The sequence below is a fragment of the Ochotona princeps genome, chromosome 19 (assembly GCF_030435755.1).
Source record: "Ochotona princeps isolate mOchPri1 chromosome 19, mOchPri1.hap1, whole genome shotgun sequence".
Lineage (NCBI taxonomy): Eukaryota > Metazoa > Chordata > Mammalia > Lagomorpha > Ochotonidae > Ochotona > Ochotona princeps.
In genome coordinates this window covers 24530001-24549054 of record NC_080850.1, presented here as the reverse complement: position 1 = coordinate 24549054, position 19054 = coordinate 24530001, and the positions used below count along the sequence as shown (strand labels likewise).

The window sequence follows — 19054 nt, the reverse complement described above, 5'->3', positions numbered from 1 at the left end:
CCCTGCACAGGTTCAGTGGCAACACTGGTCCTCTGCCTTCCCAGGAGGGCCGCCAGACCTGCCCCCCGAGTGCCTCAGTGTGGACAGGGTTCACGCAAGGAAGACCACAAAGATGATGAAGAAGACAATGAGGATGAGGAAGATTTTGACCATGAGCCACTGGTTGGAGATGACTGACTGGAAGTACTTGAGGATCTCTGAGTGGGCGGCCTCGACATCCAGCTGGGCTCCTAGTACATTCTCGTCGATCCTCTGAATGGTTTCCTCCTGTTCCTTAACCATGTGTGCCAGCTGCTGAAAGATGGAACCCAGCTCAACAATTGTAGACTCAATGTTCTGCATGGTGTCTGCGCGACTCTGGATGTAGGAATCCTGCTCATCAATAAGCTGCAGTTGCTGGCTGGTTCTAGAGTCCATCATGTCGATGGTCACATCCCCAGAGGCACGGGGCTCTGCTCCCAAAACCGCAGGGCCACCCCCCAGCAATTTAGCATCCAGTTGACGATAGCAGGTAAGTAAAAGGTGACCTCACAGAACCACATTTAAATGACTAAGGGATGACTAATAGATGCACCTTTAATGTACAAAGTGGAAGAGGATAGTACTTTATGCTGGAAATTTCCACTTGGAGCACAGAAAGATGCTTATCACAATACACTGAGCAGGGAGGTAGAGATAGGATTCAAAGCCCAGCGTGACAATAACCTGAGCAGGGAGGTAGAGATAGGATTCAAAGCCCAGCGTGGGGCAAACTGAAGAATCAGAAGCAGACATGCAGGTAAAGCCAATGACAGGATGAGAATTCCAGAGGAAATACAGGAGATGTCCAGAGCTGTAAGGCTAAGGATGTAAACTTCAAGGGCACTCAGCTATGAGCAGTACCTATGAAGGTACTCACAACAACCACTAGGAATTTGCATCTGCAAAGAAAATAACCATGGAACAATGCTTGTTAACTACATTAATGCAATGCTTGGAGCATGACATGCACTAATATATGTACTGTACACAGACTCTGTGATTTATTCATTGTATATCCCAAAGGGAAGTATTTTAGAAGCAAGGTGAAACACCTAAATTTGAAGTAACTTTCCAAAGATCACACAATTGACAACTAGTCAAGCTCAGATTGAATCCAGGCAGTCCAGCACCTAATGCCTTATTCTTAACTGCTTTACATATTGGGATTTTTAAGAGAATAGAGAACTAACACCAAGGTCATTCCAAACAATCACAAGTCACATCTAATGCTCAATCATACATGCAGTAGCTACTACATGCTACTCAGCAGAATATAAGAATAGACAGGATAAAGCAAATTCTCAAGACGTTTACAGTCTGTATGAGATAGATTAATAAGTTGAATAATAACTGAGATACTTATATTCAAAACTCTGAGATCAGAGGGGAAAACCACAAGCTCAGTCAGTAACTGAAGGAAGTGACACATCTTGCATGAGTGTCGAAGAGTATTGAGTTCTTACCAAGAAAAGAAAGAGGAACTCCAGGCACCAGGGGCAACATGGGGTTAGGCAAAAACATATCATGCTCAGGGAAGAACAGATCACACACGGGTAGGAAAAACAGAGTAGAGACATGAAGGGAAAAGCAAGGAAATGCATGGCAAGAATTAAGCCTGTATTAATAAGGTGCCTCAGAAAATTCTGTGTTGATGCTATTTTGTGGCATTGTGGTCTCATACCTCATCCCCTACTCACTCTGCTACACATCCCCACATCCTCAACTGATACATTTCAGCTCTACTTTCTCAGGATTCTTCCTTTCTTCAGAAACAAAACACTTTTCGACTCCTCTTCCTTATATTTCAATGGCCACTAATTTTACTGTAACTACAGATTTACTCTCTGTGTTATCCATGAAACTAAAAGCGCTGTAATTCAGAGCTGTTTCATTTGTTTACCAATGTATTTCCAGTGCCTAGAATGCCTGATAGCAATTACTAAGCACTCCATAAATATTTGATGAAATGAATATAAAAATAGCAGTTCATGTCTTTTGAACCGGAATTTGACTCAATAAATGTTACTATTACATATAGCCATGATTCTGGGCCCAAAGGGAATTTGAGAAGAGAAACCTTAACTATGCTTTCCTTGATAAAATACATTTCAATTCTATTGGGAAAAAAAATGTAATTGTGTGACACAAGTTCACAGTGACAGACATTTTGCATTTATACATTATAAAATTGAGTTTTACTCCAGGGAAATTATTAAGAAATGCAGACACATTTATCTCTAGCACAGGATAAAATATGCAAGCTTGGAGTTGAAATTATACATTTTACAAGTCAACATGCTTAAAAGAAAATCTGCAGTTAAGAAACTTTTGGGGGACTTTGCAAATAAACAGGTAAGGTTTCTGATCTGTTCAGAGGAAAGATGACAGACAATTCGGTCGGACATATCAAACAGGAAAATCCTGCAGTGCTATTGAGAGTTGTATCCTCAATGAAGTGAAATAGACTCTAAAAGGGAATTTCCATTTGATGCCAAATATAGGACAAAGGACAGTATGTTCAGAGAAAGGACATCAGACTGGCTGAATGTGAAAAGCATGGGTATAGGAGACCAATAGAAGGATTTTGGAATAGGTGGCCTAATACAAATACTTGGGAATGACACTTCTCTTATCTTATTGTGGAGATATTAAGATAAGCCTCCACTCTTTAGTCAACTGGGAAGAAGTTGGTACCTGCTCTTATCTTTCTCACACTCCTCTGTACAAGGCAACTGCCATTCTACCACATCACCTGCTACTGGTGACGTTGACAGTTATGATCTCACCTCCACCCTATATCCAAGATGTGTCATGCCTACTCCACAATGGCCAGTCAATGGGGGAGGCATAGGTAGGAGTTTGTGAGTCAGGCAAAGCCACCCAAAATCTGTCCATGAGAAACAGCAATCAAGTTTCTCTTCCTCTGTAAGAAGAATGCATTAAATCTCCATTAAGGATGGTTTAAGAGTCAAGTTGCCCATGACTGTTTTTCTTTCCTGATAAAATAATTTAATCTAAGAATGAGTCCAACAATAAATCTGAACCGTAAGAGAGCACAGTGATAAAAAAGACCCCCCCACACACACACAACCGAAAGGAAGACACAAAAGCAAAAAAAGCCAAGTTTAAGACAACGAATAAAGGAAGACTCCATTAGACAGAGGGGTTGAGAGAGACCAGAAAACATTATTCAAATCCTTGTATACAGCTATGCCTCAAAGACAGATATTTTAAGTTAACAGAACCAATTCATTTATATTCTGCCATATGCTGTTGAAAGAGATCCTTTGAGTATAGCATCAAAAAAGCATGTTGCAGCAGAGGAGAAGGCTGAGGAGAAGCAGTATCTAGGAGGACTGGATTGTGGCACAGCCAGGTTAAGTGATCCCCTTGCAATGGTGGCATTCCATATCAGAACACAGACTGGAATTTCAGCTGCACTTCTCAATCCAGTTCCTTGCCAATGTGCCTGGGCAAGCAGTAAAAGATGGGCTCCTGCCACCATGGGGAGACCTGGGTGGAGTCCATGGCTACTGATTTCAGCCCTATCCTTCAGACATTTGCAGAATAACCCAGGGAGAAAAGGGTCATCTATGTCTCTGTCTCTGTCTGTCTCTCTCTTCTCTATAATTCTACCTTACAAATAAATAATTTTCTTAAGAGTAACAGCAAGTTAAGAGGCAGGTCCTGTGGCACAGTGGGTTAATCCATCATTTTGGATGTCTGTCTCTCATATGAGAATGTCTGGTTCAATCCATCTTTCTGCTAGTGCTCCTGAGAAGGCAGCAGATAACAGCCCAAGTACTTGAGTCCCTGTCATTGACATGTGAGACTTTAAGCTGGCTCTACAATTCTGATTTCTGCTTAGCCCAGCCCCACTCTTGCAGGCACTTGGTATGTGGGGAGCAAATCATTAGATGGAGGATATCTCTCTCTCTGGTGTGTGTGTGTGTGTGTGTGTGTGTGTGTGTGTGTGCGCGCGCGCGCGTGTTTCTCCCTCTCTCTCTGCCTTTCAAATAAGTCAATAAATAAACATTTTTAAAAAGTCTGTTGAGATGACAAAATCTCTGTTGCAGAGAGAATGCAGAGTGACCTGTGAAGAAGCAGAGGGAACATACCAACCAGATTTCTAGCCCCCTCACCTTGCTCTAATCTAGGAGGGGACCTCCAGCACTGAACTCAGAACATTGCGATCTAAGGAATGCTTCCAGCTAAAAAGCTATTGTGGCCAAACTTCCGAAGATTAGCTCCTACCAAAGGGAAAATTAAAATTCAAAACAGATCATTCAGAAATGAATGAAAAATGAATCCTTCCTCAAGCCAAACTATCTAAGAACTGGCATCATGTCCTTCTGGCTCCCATATTATCAATGGATAATGATTTGGTGAAAATAAATCATTTGTGTTTTCTCTCTCCTTCCTCTCCCTCCAACTCAGATGATTATATAACATATGTCTACATATATCTGGAATTACACTAAACATTAGAGTTTGAAACAAACTTTTTTTCATACTTCAGTGATTTTTTTTCTAGGACAACATATACAACTATTTATCATGATATTTTTAAGAGTTATTGATTTTTATTGTAAAGTCAGATATGCTGAGAGGAAGAGAGACAGAAAGGATGATCTTCCATCTGTTGACTTATTCCCCAAGCAGTCGCAACAGCTGGAGCTGTGCTGATCCAAAGCCAAGAGCCACAGGCCTCTTCTGGGTCTCCCACATGGGTGCAGAGTTCCAAGGCTTTGGGCTCTCCTCAACTGCTTTCCCAGGCCATCTGTGGGGAGCAAGATGGGAAGCAGGGCTGCCAGGATTAGAACTGGTGCCCATATGGGATCCCAGCATGTGCAAGGTGAGGACCTTAGCCACTAGGCTACTATGTCAAGCCTTATCATGATTTTTAATGGTAGCATTATTTTCCACATTAAAGATCAGTATTCTATTAAGTCTACTCTGGTTGGTTTCACCTTACCACAGAATAACAAATTTCAAAAAATTAATCTACTATTCCCAATACCCATACTACGTGATGAATTTATTTTAATCAATACTTTGGAAATTACTGTTAATGAGGCAATTAGCTTTGATTAACATGATTCAATCCCCAAAGCACTGAGAATCACAGTGGACTGATGATACATGTTTCACAATACTAAAGGAGTTCTACATTTTCCTTTGATGGAAGAGTATGCCATCTGGACATTAGGAATTAAAGAGATGTTCTTGTTTCAAAGGTGGTGGCCCACTGGCATTATCTCAGGAGACCTTTGGGGAGGAAGATGTACAACTATTCAGGAATTGCAAGGTTAGCTATGACACTATACTTCACTGAGACACTGTGCTTTGGGCCAGCTTAGCCCAACCCTACACAATAAAAACAGACTAAGTAATAAACAAGCCCATATGATTCCAGGCTCATTCACTGTCCTACAACGTTCCTGTGGGATAAAGTATCACTGTTGAGAGTGGGAATACTCGAGAGGCAACTGGCAAGTTTCCCAGGCTAGTGTAAAAACAATGAAACCAAACAGGATCATCTGATTTAATCTTATTTACAGTAATGAAGTTTTTGATGTCTCCTATCAGAGAAAGCAACAGAACTGCTGACATCATGAAGATTTGATGATTGTCCAATAATTATTTGCCTGATATCTAAATCTTCATTAATGCAGTCAATCACTAGTTAAACATCAATCTCCCCAGGAAAATTCAAGTTCCTTGAGGGAGGAGTTTCCTTATTCAGAACTGTGAATTTTTTCGCATTAAGGGAATGAGAGAAGTTTAGGAAGAAATTACAGAAATTATTTTAATCACAACTGCACTGAAAAGAAGAATGACTCTGGTGGAATTGGAAAGGATTTCAGCAAGGGAAAAAGAGCTGAGGGAAAATTGAAAAGGCACACAGGTGAGGGGCAGAGGGTGGAAATAACACCCTGAGATGGGTGGGCACAAATAACTGGAAAAAGAGAACTGCAGCTAGAGCCTAGAAATGAGCCTGGCAGAAGACATGAGTGAAATGGGGGACAAAGACAGGAAGAAAATGATGGAAAGAAATTCCATCATGCTCCTCAGTGCAATGCACAGCCACTGAGTGGTTTAAAACAAAGAGCAGTAAGATCAGAACTTTCTGCTTAAAAGACAGCTATTTGAACTTATGAGTGACAGGTGAATTACAGTGGTATAAAATAATTTGGTGAGAGCAATTAGAAGGCTGTGGCAGTGATTTATGCAAGAGATAATATAATGTTGAAGGTTTGAACTGGGATGACAGAGATGTAAAATAAAACAGCAACTTTTGAAGAAAGAAAATTAGCAGGACTTGTCATTACTTAAATGTAGAGCATAAATAAACCACATTAAGAATTACAATGTGGGCCATTCGCTGAGGAGGCCCAAGTTTGGTAAGAAAGATCATGAGTCACAAAGTTAATTATAAGAAACTAAAAATAACAACAGTTTTCACTTATGTTTAGTGCTGGGCCAATGCTGTGCCTTATGCAATTTATTCCTAACTGCAATCCTATAGAATATATGCTATCTCCTCTATTTTTTATTTTTGTTGTTGTTGTTGAAGAAAACCGAGATTCAGAAAGGCTTAGTATCATTGCCATTAACAGAAGTAAAAATTGGCCGATCTGGGATTTGAACCTAGAGCTCTGCAGTTTTTCTTTCTTTTTTTTTTTTTTTTTTGGTAAGATTTATTTATTTTTATTGGAAAGGCAGATTTACAGAGGGAAGAAGAGTCAGAGAGAAAGATCTTCCCTCTGCTGTTTTACTCTCCAAGTGGCTGCAATGGCTGGAGATGAGCTGATCCGAAGCCAAGAGTCAGGAGCCTCTTTTGAGTCTCCCAGCAGGTGCAGGGCCCCAAGGTTTTGGGCCATCCTCAACTGCTTTCTCAGGCCACAAGCAGGGAGCTGGATGGGAAGTGGAGCATCCAGGACATGACCCAGCATGTACATGAGATCCCAGCACATGCAAGGTGAGGACTTTGGCCACTAGGCTACCGTACTGGGCCCAGCTCTTTGGTTCTAAAGCAGATGGTGCTGAATGACCGATCAATCCATACTGTCTCCTGACAATGCATGCCTACTCAGGCAAAGTTGGAAATTTGGAACTGTGAGGTTTAGGCTTCTCAAGGAAGTTTCAGGCCTTCTCTTAGCACTTCCCATAGTAAGCTTTCCACACCAGATGGGTAGTTCTAAACTTTTGCTCATTTTTTATTCCCTACCTGGGGCATTTTCTTCCCCTAGATTTTGCTCAAACCTGAAGGGCACCTCCAGCTGCTCTAGCTCCTCAATAGTGTCTCTTCCATATTTCCATAGCACTTTTAGTCTAATTCCTTTTTTCTGTGATGATCACACATGTTATCCTGCAGACTTTCAATATATTTTCTACTTCAATTCACTTTGTTCTCCACAATATGAGCTTTCATGTAGTGTATGTTGACTGTCTTAAACTCTTTAATTACTGAAATCATATTGTTGCAAATAAACTTGAAAAACCCTCAAATTTCAAACCGTGATAGGTAACAGTTCTGGCTTCTAGCCAATAGTTCTATTTTATATTATCCTTATAATCTCTAGTGATAGGATCATTATTTGTATGCATGCAGCTTAAGCACATTCAACTGTATGTTCCTGGCAGAGCAGTTTAAGCAGAGCAGGTCATACATCTGCCATTCCAACTAAAAAGTATGTGTATCACAAGATAAGAAATCAATCTGGTGTTGCCTTAGCTGGTTTTAGTCACTAAGGTCCTTACCCATGTAAGCCTCTACAGAGACCATGACTTTAGTTTGTAATGGTTAAAATCACACACACACACACCCCTATGATTTCTGACTCTAATCACCTATTTGTTCTAGTCCTCAATGACAAAAACAACAACAACAATTTATTTCAAGACTTGGGGAAAATTTGGGTCTGCTGGATTACTAATGAGGCAGTAAGAGGACGTCCCTGATAATTCTGATAATGTTCACCCCACGCTTTCTTTTGTGAAACCACTCTTAATATGACTGTACTGACAGAAGTATATGTTCTAGAGTCATTTGATTTTCAAATTACATTCAGCCTTTGTGATTTAATATAAATGATCAGAAATTGGAGAATGAGAAGTGTTGATACAAAAGAAAAATATCTACCTCACATAAAAGAAGCAAAGATGCAAATCGCTAGGTCCTGAAGTCATACATGAACAGAAAGAAAAAAATATGCAACAGGAAGGAAATGACAGACCTGGGTCCAATGACAACTACGGGGGATTTTACTATTGCTTTAACTTTCTGAGAGGCAATCTTCACTTTGCAAGCATGCATCTAATCATGCATTTTTAAAACTACATAGGTATAGTTTTTCAGAAAAAGCATGGTCAAACATGAAGGCACTACCATTATGAGTCACCCCTGCAATCCACTGAGCAGATGTATTAATTCCTAGCACTCAGCTCCCTCATAAGTTTGCTCATGCCATCACTATATGATTGAGAGCACTGCATAAACAGGGTCACTGATAGCTATCACTAGCTAAACTGTAAACTCCTTGCAGGCAGGTTCTGGATCTGACCAGTCTCTGTATCTGCTACGCCTTAGGGAGCCCCTGACTACAAAGAGTCCCTCTGCGGAAGCTGGGAACTGACTGAGCAACAGAATAACCCCAAATTTACTTCTCTGAGATTCATACTAGGTAATGAATTAAGGAAGAAAGACTTAGCCCAATATCCATCAGGTCACTGTCTCCAGCAAGGAGCACCACACTGTGCACATCGTCTGTCCTTACCTATCCAGAGAAATGCAGCACAGATGAAAAATCGATGCTGTTGTGAGCAGGACATCTAAGGATGTCCGGACCAGACAGAACATTTCCCCATAAATCCAGATGTCTTGAACCAGCTCAATGGCACCAAAGGGCATCACCAGCACTGAAACCAGCAGATCCGCAAAGGCAAGAGATACAATGAAATAATTGGTTTTTATCTTCCTGTGAAGAAAAAGGCAAAAGGGAGGAGTCAGGAGAAGGGACAAAGAGACGATGTCAGGGAGAAAAGAGACAATGGAGGAAAAGGAAAGTATGGAAAAAAGGAAAGATGGGAGAAAGGGAGCAGAAAAATGGCATGTTTAGTGAGGTGGTGAGACTGCTTCCCCTTCTGTAACATGGCTGAGAAGACACTACATGTCCAGTCTTTGCTGGCTTCTGAGGCCCACCTTCCACCAAACAGGATGCCCTCCCCTCTGGTAACCCTGACCCAATCTGAGGGCCCTGTCTGTTGTGCTCTCTCCTTCAGATCTTACACAGCTGTTCTCTCCTCAAACTACTGGCTGGCCTCCTCCCACTCAGCCTCCTCATGACAGAGTCTTCTCCAAGAATCCTCCCACCCTCACAATTCACCTCAAATGTCACTTGACATATTTACACTGACAAAGGGGCCTCATAATTGTGACAATGTCAGAATTGTACCTTCACATTTTATTTACCTCATCACTGCGTTAACACATGTCTTGCTTAGAGAGAAACTGCATCTTTTAAGCCTTTAATAGCCCAGTGGCTTCTAATCTAGGCTGTGTGCTAGATCACCCAGATTTTATTAAGTGTTGATATGCAGGCACCAATCCAAATCAATTAGCTCAAGAACCCTGAATGTTGAACCCTCCTCCTATCTTTAACAACTGCCAAAGTACAAGATGCCCAGTTAACTTTGAACTTCAACAATGAATACTTTTTTTGGTGTAACTACGTCCATAGCGCATGAAACATGCCGATACAGACAGTAGTACTTTGAAGACGTGTTTAGGTGATTCTAACTGCAGCCATGGTTGAGACTGATAAAACAAAAAGAAAAGATCCAGGTATAATTCCTAGATTGGTCATTAGTCAACCACCCTTTCTCAGAACCACTGATAAACTACAAACATGACATAGGAAAAAAAAACCTACAAAAAACCGCAGCATAGAAATACATTGAAAGACTTGAACGCTGGTTGTCTCACAGTTATAGTATTCCTTTTTCTCTTTTCTATTTGATTTAAAAGCTATCCCAGCTGTTCCTTTGTAATTATAATAGAAATGCTTATATCCATGTCTCCAGGGACAGTGCAAACTCCAGTCATGTTTGCCAGAGAGGTTCCCTCACCTGAGCTGTCTGTCCCTGCACACAGCCACCATCACCAGCAGATTTCCCAGGATGGCCATCAGGATAACAGCTGAGAGAAATGTGAGCAGCACAACCTTCTCCACTGATCCGAAACCCTCCTTGGAACTGAAAGACATGAACACACAAATACAAAGCCTTGAAAAAATGTAGGACATATAGGAAAACTAGAATTCATCCTTTCCTTGTTGACCTTAGGAAGGTAATCACAATTAGCAGGCGCAACATACATTTATTGTGTACTAATGTATGTCAGGGAATGTGCCTACCACTTGGTATGCTATTGTGGTTACCTGCTATATGAAGAGGATGCTGAAATTCAGGTAGGTAAGTTAACTTGGCTGAGGTTGCACAATTATTCTCTGAGAACTTGTGACCTTCCTTCCAACCCTTAACTCAGCTTGTATTCAGAAATGTGGTTGGTTGATCTCTGGTTTGCACACCTAGCCTATCAGATAGTTTGTAAGCTCAACAAGACAGTGACCCCCACTGTTTTATTCACCAGTGTGTATTCAATGTGTCATTCATATTTACTGGGTGAAGAAGACATAATGCTAAATAAAAAAATTGTAACTTGAAACTGTCTGCATGAACACAAAAAAGGCTCATCCTATTTTCCTTACCCTATTTCAGGTCACGCAGGAGCTGCTGTTTATATGTAGATTGCCTCAAGGGAGAGAAGGACATGATGTCAAGGCTGTTTCCCATCAGTTCACCCAAACTATTTACTTTGATTCTGTGACAGTAGCTACCAACATGTTCAAGAAATCCTTTCACTGTTACTAGCAACCTTCTCTTGGTGCCCAAACTATGTCTTCTTTTCAGTTTAACTTATATGTTTCTGTTAGTGTTGGCACATGATTGGACTCTACAAACATCATCTTCTCAATGAAAACATTACCTTCTACTTCACTCAAAGTGGGTGGCCCCTATCAATGAAAGTATGATCTCTGTAGATTATTCAGAAGCTAGTTCGAAAGGTTTTTTTTTTTTAAGGGTACCAAAAAATGTCCATGTTGATGAAGTTTCAAACGATCCTAAAACTCCATACTCCATACTGAAACCTCACATTTCAAGAATGGAAAAAAGAAATGGAGACTCGAAGGGTAACTGAGTTGCTGAAACATGTTTGTGACTGGCTTAGAGAGCTGCTGCTTTTCCTGTGAGCCCTCAGTGTTTTTGTTTGCTTGTTTGTTTTGTTTTGTTTTTTAACTCTTCTGACAGCAAAACAAGAAAGTGACTTAGGGCCAGTACTGCGGTGCATCACACTAAGCAACACCTGCAGCACTAGCATTCTGTATCGGAACACTGGCTCATGTTCCAGCTTCACTGCTTTAGATCCTGCTGCCTACTTAACATGCCTGGATAGGCAGCAGAAAACTGCTCAACTACTTGTGCCACTGACACATATGTGGGAGACTTGGATGGAGTTCTTGGCTCCTGGCTTTAGCTTGATCCAGACCTAGCTGTTGTAGCCATTTGGAGAGTGAACAAACAGATCAAAGGTCTCGATTTTTCTCTCTCTCTTTTTCTTCTCTGTGTGTCTCTCCCCACTTACCATCCCCTCTTTTTTTTAAGATAATTTTATTTTCCCTGAAAGGTAGAATTGTAGGGGAGAGAAGAGGCAGAGAGAGAGAAAGAGAGAGGTCTTCTGTCCTCTGGTTCACTCCCCAAAGAGCTGCAAAGACCAGGGCTGGACTAGGCCAAAGCCAGGAGCCTGCTGAGACCTCCAGGTCTCCTACATGGATATAGAGGCCTAAACACTTCAGCCATCCTCTGCTGCTTTCTCAGGTTCATTAGCAGGAAGCTGGATAGCAAGTAGAGTGGCCAGGACTCCAACTGGTGCCCATTGGCGAATGCCAGCACCCCAGTCAGTGGTTATATCTGCTAAGCCTCAGCAACAGCCCCAATAAATAAATCTTTGCGGGAAAAAAAAACTATTACTGGTCCCGAATGCCTGTTGCCTAGCAAGTCCTGGCTATTCAGCACGGGTTTTCAAAGAGAATGCAATGATAAGTCCCCATGCCTAGTTGCATATGGCAATCACTTGAGCAACCTTAAAATGTTGACGCTGAGGTTCTACACTCAGAGATGTTTACTTAATCAACCTGAATTGTAGCCTGAATGCTCAAAGTTTTAAAAGCCCCTAAGTGATTCTCATGTGAAATCAAGGTTGAGAAGCAGTGCTAGAGGAAGGCAAGATTTAACACTCAATAAATGCTCATAAGATATTACTCACTTCCTTTCCAGTGTCTGTTATAAAAGGCATAGCAAAATGAAAAAGAGTGTCACAAATGTTGGTGAGAATATGGGGAAATTGTGAAAGCTTTATAGTGCTGGTAGGATTGTAAAATGATGCAGTGAGAATAGTTTGGTGAATTCTCAAAACATTAAAAATAGAATGATCAAATAATCTGGCAATTCAATACTAAGTAAACACCCAAAAGAACAGACAGCAAAGCTATTTGCATGCCAATACTGTTAGAAGCATTATTCATAATAACCCAAAAGTAGAAACAACAGGAATACCTATTATCAGATAAATAAATGCATAGAACTTAGTATATGCAAACCAGAAAATGTTATTGTGTCACAAAAAGTAAATTATTTTCTGAATATATGCTGCAGCATTAATTTTGAAAACACTACACTAAGTGAAATAAATGGGAGCCAAAAGCATAGAGCCCACTTACACAAGGCTCTGAGAATAAGCAACTTGACAGGAAAACAAAGAGTAACAGTTCTCAGAGACTGAAAGTGAAGGGTAAAGGTGAGTTATTGTTTTTAAACTACTGGAGTTTCTGGGGGTTGTGGTATAGAGTTGTGACACAGCACATAGAGCTGCAGCCTGTGATGGCGACTCCTCTATGAGCACTGTTTGGAGTCCCAGTTGCTCCATCCAGCTCCCTGCCAATGCACCTGGAAAAGCAGTGGAAGATGGCCCAAGTCTTTGTGCCCCTGCATCCATGTGGGAGACATCAAAGAAGCTCCTGGCTCCTGTCTTCATATACACACAAAACTGTGCTTCTCAAATTAATAAAAACAACTACAAAGGCACTGAGGCTTCTACTTGGGATGATGCAAAAGTTCTGGGAAAGTAGAATGGTAATGGTTATAGTCCATTATATATGTTCTTAACATCACTGAACTGTAATTAGAAAAAAGCTATATTAAGTATTAAGGGTAAATTTTATGTTGTTTATAATTTATTACAATAAAAAAACCCACATGGATGACCATTTATTACGGTCTCTTGTACTGGGAAAGGCCATCTTGTCTTAGGTCCTTTTATTTTCTACAGTCTATGATTTGAAATATACCGTTAGAACAAGGACTTTGTCAACCACTCTCACCCACATAAATACCTCCTTCATACTGCCATTAATGCTGTGGGAGAATAAAACAGATTCAAAGTATATAAATGAATATCTCAGCCTCCAGAACACGTATACTTAATGTGGGAAGTTCAGGATGAGAGAGTTCCAAGTTCAATGCTATGGTTCACTTGTAGCATGCCAATTAGGAGCTAGAAGTAGCTACACTTGAAATTGTGAGTGACAAAAAAATATTTTACCATAGAATGAGCTTTTAAAATTGGGCATGATTATCGATTAAGTCCAGTAATAATTACAATAAATTAGGGACCATGTCTGTGAAATCCTTGTAAAAGCCCTTGATTTAAACACCCTCCAGGAATACAGTCAACTGCTAGGAGCCAGATACTGAGGTACTTGTTGAACTCTGATGAGAAATTTATGGTGTATTGGAAAATACATGAGAAGACACAGAAGAAATGTAAGTAGCATAGTGAAATGGGGAGGAGTGGAAATATAAGAATAAACAAGTAAACTCTGAGGCCAGCACCATGGTGTAGTAGGCTCAGCCTCCACCTGTGGCGACTACACTCCAAAAAGGCACTGTTTCATGTCCCAGCTGCTCCATTTCCAATCCAGCTCCCTGCATATGACCTGAAAAACAGTGGAAGACAGCCCAACTGCTTTTACAATCTTGGGGAGGGATGTGATAGAAGAGGTCCAGCATGTTGAATTTCAGGATGACACAAGCAGTTCAGGAGGAGGAGGAACTAGCAGAGAAACTAAGAACATATCGAACGACTGAAGGACAACTGGTGCCACAGGGGATACATGTTGGCATTTATTTCTACAGGAAGATGTTGCACACTCCTTTTACTACCCTAACATTGCACTGATACCTTTGTTACATGTTCGTCAACTTCATGGGGATGAAGGTTCAAAGTTTCTTCTTACCATGGTGAACTGTACCTAAGGAGATGCATAATGGAAGTGTAATGGAAATCAGTATGTTCATAGGCGGAAACAGAGAGAAGTATGTCCCCATACATGGGTACAGGATGGACTCACAGTGAAATGGCTGATAATCTACGTTGTTGGCAGACACGTGAGTGGCAGCACAATGACTTGTAAAAATCCATGAAAGACACCCATTGGGTGAGAACAGTAGGAAGAGGAGGGATCTTGGGGAAGGGGAAGGGAAATACCAGTACCTATTAAACTGTGTCATTAAAAAAAAAAATCACTTGAGTTTTCTGGGCTTTTCCTCTCTTGGACTCCCCCTTCTGACTGTTATAGTGTGATAGCCCAGACAGGCTAGGTCTTCTGAAACATTTCTGAGATATATTCATAACATGTGCCATAATCTTGGGCTCTTGGAATGTCCTGAAAGAAGAGTGAGAGTGCTTATCTCATTCTAGGAAGAGATCTTGCTTTTCTTTGACAATTCAGGCAGTAAGCTGACTGATCCATCGCGTTTTCTGTAAATAGAATTGGAAGGACCTGTTTGCCTGGTTCTGTGTTTGTTACTAGGTGGGATGCTGATTGGATAGTTTAAAGTGCATGGTGTTTAAACTGGGTATCTGTGTTCCATGCCACTACAGTTGACTGTATCATTTGTACTGTGCACTGGTGTAAGGTTGGTTGACTGAACACTTCGCAGCATGTGCCAGTGCTCTTTTAGCTGATTGGCTCAGCTCTGACCATTGTGGTCATTTCAGGAGTAAATCAGTGGATGGAAGGTTGGTTGGTCTCTCTCTCTTTTTCTTCCCTTCTCTATAAAATCTGCCTTTCAAATAAAAAATAAAAAAATCTATAAAATATTTATTTATTCATTTATTAGATTGGCAAAGTGACAGACTAGAGAGAAGAGAGAGCGAGCTTTTCCATTTGTTGGTTGAGACCCAAGTGCTTACAATACCTGGAGCTGGGCCAGCTCAAAGCCAAGAGCCACACTTCATCCAGGTCTCTCACACAGATGGCAAGAACTCAAGGTCTTGGGTCAATGGCTGCTGCCTTCCTAGGTGCATTAGTATGGAACTGTTTCTGAAGCAGAGTGGCCAGAACACAAACTAGTACCATAATGTGGGATGCCAGCATCCTGGGAAGCAGCTTAGCACATCTGTGCCACAATGCCAGCTCCTTCATGAACATTTTGAAGCACCCTAAAACAAACAGACAATGGCTATAACATATGTAACAATAAAATACTGACAGTTTCCATAGCAATCACCCCAAAAGGATGGAGACTTGTTCAATGACTATCAGCTTCTCTATTTTTCCCCACCTACCTGCTTCCAACTTAACACCAAGTACAGAAAGTCAAATATACTTGCCAAATGAATTATATAAAATGCCCACTTCTTATTTAGTCACTGCCTGCTTCCTCAGGTCAAAAATTCCAATTACAGCATTTTTAAAGCCTTCTTGTTTCTATCTGTAAAATTCTTTATTCCTCTTCTTGTCTTCAAGTCTTTGATAAATACAAGGGATAATGGCTCACCCTCTTGATATAATAAATCCAATAAACATCTTTAATCATTCTGATGTGTGCGGTCTTCATTTAGTTCCATAAATATATTCTAGATGTTATACTTATTAGTAATCTTGTATTTTCAAAGTAGGTAGAAATTTCTTCTAGAAAAAGAATATTTGTTATCATTTCACATATGCTCCTTTGGGATCTTTCAGTGAGTTTTCAGGTGCCCTAATTTTTAAATTAAATCGCTGCAAATTATTTTTGGTAGGATTAGATAAAATAACTCATATAAAATTATCCTACAATAAGAAGCATCTAACAGTACAGCTTGAGAATCATGAACAAACATTATAATCAGCTGTGTAAAGCACACGTTGCAGAGAAGGCATTTGATCTGGTGTTTAAGATGCCACATCCCATGGATGAGAGTCCAGACTCAGGCTGGTGGTTTTGTGCTTTATACACCTGGAAGACAGCAGTCATGGATCAAGTAGTTGAGCTCCTGCCACCCATGTGAAAGATGTGGATTGAATTTATGTTTCTTCTCTTTGATCTGGCCCCACTGATTGCAGTAATTTGAGTTATAAACTAGTGGATGACAATTATCCTTCTATATTCATTGCCCATCTGTCTCTGTGTCTCTATTTTCTTCTCAAATAAATACATAAAATAAATAATAAAACACAGGTTTCTGCGCTCCCCTTCAGATTCTAATTCAGGATCTTACTTTTGTTCTTCTAACAAGTTCTCAAGTAATGCTGATGCTGTTGGCATGGAGACTAAACATTGAAAACTACTGACCAAGAAATTCCTAAGATATAGCCTTAATCTTAACTCTCTTTGCTCTACTTCAAATCATATTCATTTGCCTTCAATTTGGAACTTCCAGTGCAAATTCTGACATTAATTTATTAAGTAATTACTATCTGATCAACAATCCACTGGGTAGAACTTTCATGTTGGATCATTTAATCTTTATAAGGGCCATGTGATCTAACATCATTGTGATCCTTCTGCAGAAGAGGCGACAGGCACTCAAGTGGGTAAGAGGCTTATACTAGTGGAGATCAAGCAGTGGATTTGGGATTTAAATCCAAACATCTTGATACAAGTCCAGTGCTAATTCAGAACTGAATGATCTATATGTGTGCGTGTGTGTGTGTTCTTTATACATACAAAGATCTGCTAAAGTTTTGTTTTTTGTCTAGATCCAAAATGCTGAGGGTGCCATCCTAATACGCCTTGTGAAAACAGGTTGACTATAAAAATAACAGGGAGCAAAAGGAATGAGTCCTAGGAGATGGCAATTTTATAAAATGGAGTTTTTAGTACTTCTAATACAATTTTTTCTGGTTTATTTTGAAGACCCTATAGATAAGGGTGGGAATGTAGGGGGTGGTTGGTGCACAGCTGATGAAGGCTAGATATTTTTTAACTGAAAACATATGGAGTAAAATTTTTGTGGTAAGTTCTCAATAGAGTTTTTGAGAACTTCAGAAATCACACATACATGGCATAGGAAAAGCTCTGAAACCCAAAGATCTGGGCAGAATATAATGGTATAATGGAGTGAAAAGCTACAAAGTCTTCAGGATTAAAGACAGTACTCTCTGAGACCATGCCTGAGTATAAAACCAAGCCAGACCAGATGTGACATGGTGACATTTACGTGTGGGAAGAGTTACAACCCTGCACAGTGTGCTACCAGGGATTCTATTTTTCTTCGGAAGAAATGTTAAATAACAGTGCCAGTAACTTGTACTTCAGACATGGCTCTCATTTTAGGGAAAATTATTCTTTAAAAATGGAAACTGAGCAAACAGTTACAGATACAGGATTTTTTCTCTTTCGTTTACATGTGGTTATGGCATTGGGTCTCCAGCTTATTTTGCAAGCATTTCTTTGCTCTAGCGTTCAGGAACATGCCCATTGGGTACATAAACATCCTCCTTTGGAATAAAATACCTGGCATGTTTTCAATATTTGGCTGATTATTTTCTCAAAATTATTCCTGTGATTGTGAGAAATCTAGTGCTAGGGGAAAAGGGTGGATTACTTGCAATTTCTCCACCATGGTCAATTGTCCACTCCAGGGATAAGCATTCAAAGGAAAGTGTAATTTCCCATACTTTGCTAACAGCCTACTCCCTAGCCTGTTGCAACAAGCCCCCTACACTGAGCCCAATTGCTGCTTGATTCAACTCTGCATATTTTGGCAGGATCTTGGCTTTCTGTTGCAAAACACTACAGTTTTTCTTCTGACCTGTAACTCAAACAGTGTGGAAAAAAATAAAATAAAACCCTATACCTAAGGAAAAGAAAAAAATTGCTTCATGTTATTCTACTACAAGAATAGCCAGGTGATGATCACTGGGCCAAATCCAGCCCACTGTCTGATTTTGTGAGTAAAATTTCATTAAGATATAGCCACATTCAATCATTTACATATTTTTATGCCTATTTTCATACTACAACGGCAAAGTTGAGTAATTAAGGCAGTCATATAGGCATAAGCCATATAGGCCTATTAAGCTGAAACCATTTACCTCTGACCCTTCATTAAAAACATCTGGTGACCACTACTCTTATGTATCTGAAGTAGATATGTTTGGTCTAATAAGAAGGTAACATAGAGAAACAGAGATGTATAAAAGGTTATATGAATAAGAGTTCATTTAACTGAGAGTAATAATCATTCACTCCTCCGAATATTCCCACGAAGTGGAAAACTATGTAATTCTGGCAGAGTTAGCCAGGAGCCAAGCATCTCATTTAATTATTTCATCATGAATTACTCCAGCAGCTAGAAGACCAAAAACACTAGAGTGCAGAGAATGATAGAGACACTGTGTCAGATGAGCTCAGCAAGGGTCAGATCAAGAGGAGACTAGAAGATGTGCTAGGGTTTTAGGTCTTATGCTCAATTCAGTAGTCACAAATTATTCTAAAAAGGTTACCATTGGAAATTACATACCGGATTGGCCTTATGACCTGTCTGGAATAGATGGGACAAGACAACAACACTGTTTTTCTGTTTAGGACAGCATTAGTAATTTAAAAATATTTTCCTTTTTTTGGGGGGGGGGTGTGCAGG

The 19054-nt window shown here is 40.2% G+C and overlaps 1 protein-coding gene across 2 annotated transcripts in view; it reads right to left on the bottom strand.

Annotated features, from left to right (window-relative positions):
* Positions 1-19054, bottom strand: part of HTR4 (5-hydroxytryptamine receptor 4) — a 138214-nt gene that overhangs the window by 41116 nt on the left and 78044 nt on the right. For both annotated transcript variants that reach the window (XM_058677695.1, XM_058677696.1), the window contains exons 5-6: positions 10153-10278; positions 8802-9002 (exon numbers count right to left, since the gene is read on the bottom strand). In XM_058677695.1, coding sequence (XP_058533678.1) covers positions 8802-9002; positions 10153-10278 — 327 coding nt within the window. The remainder of the gene's footprint in view (positions 1-8801; positions 9003-10152; positions 10279-19054) is intronic.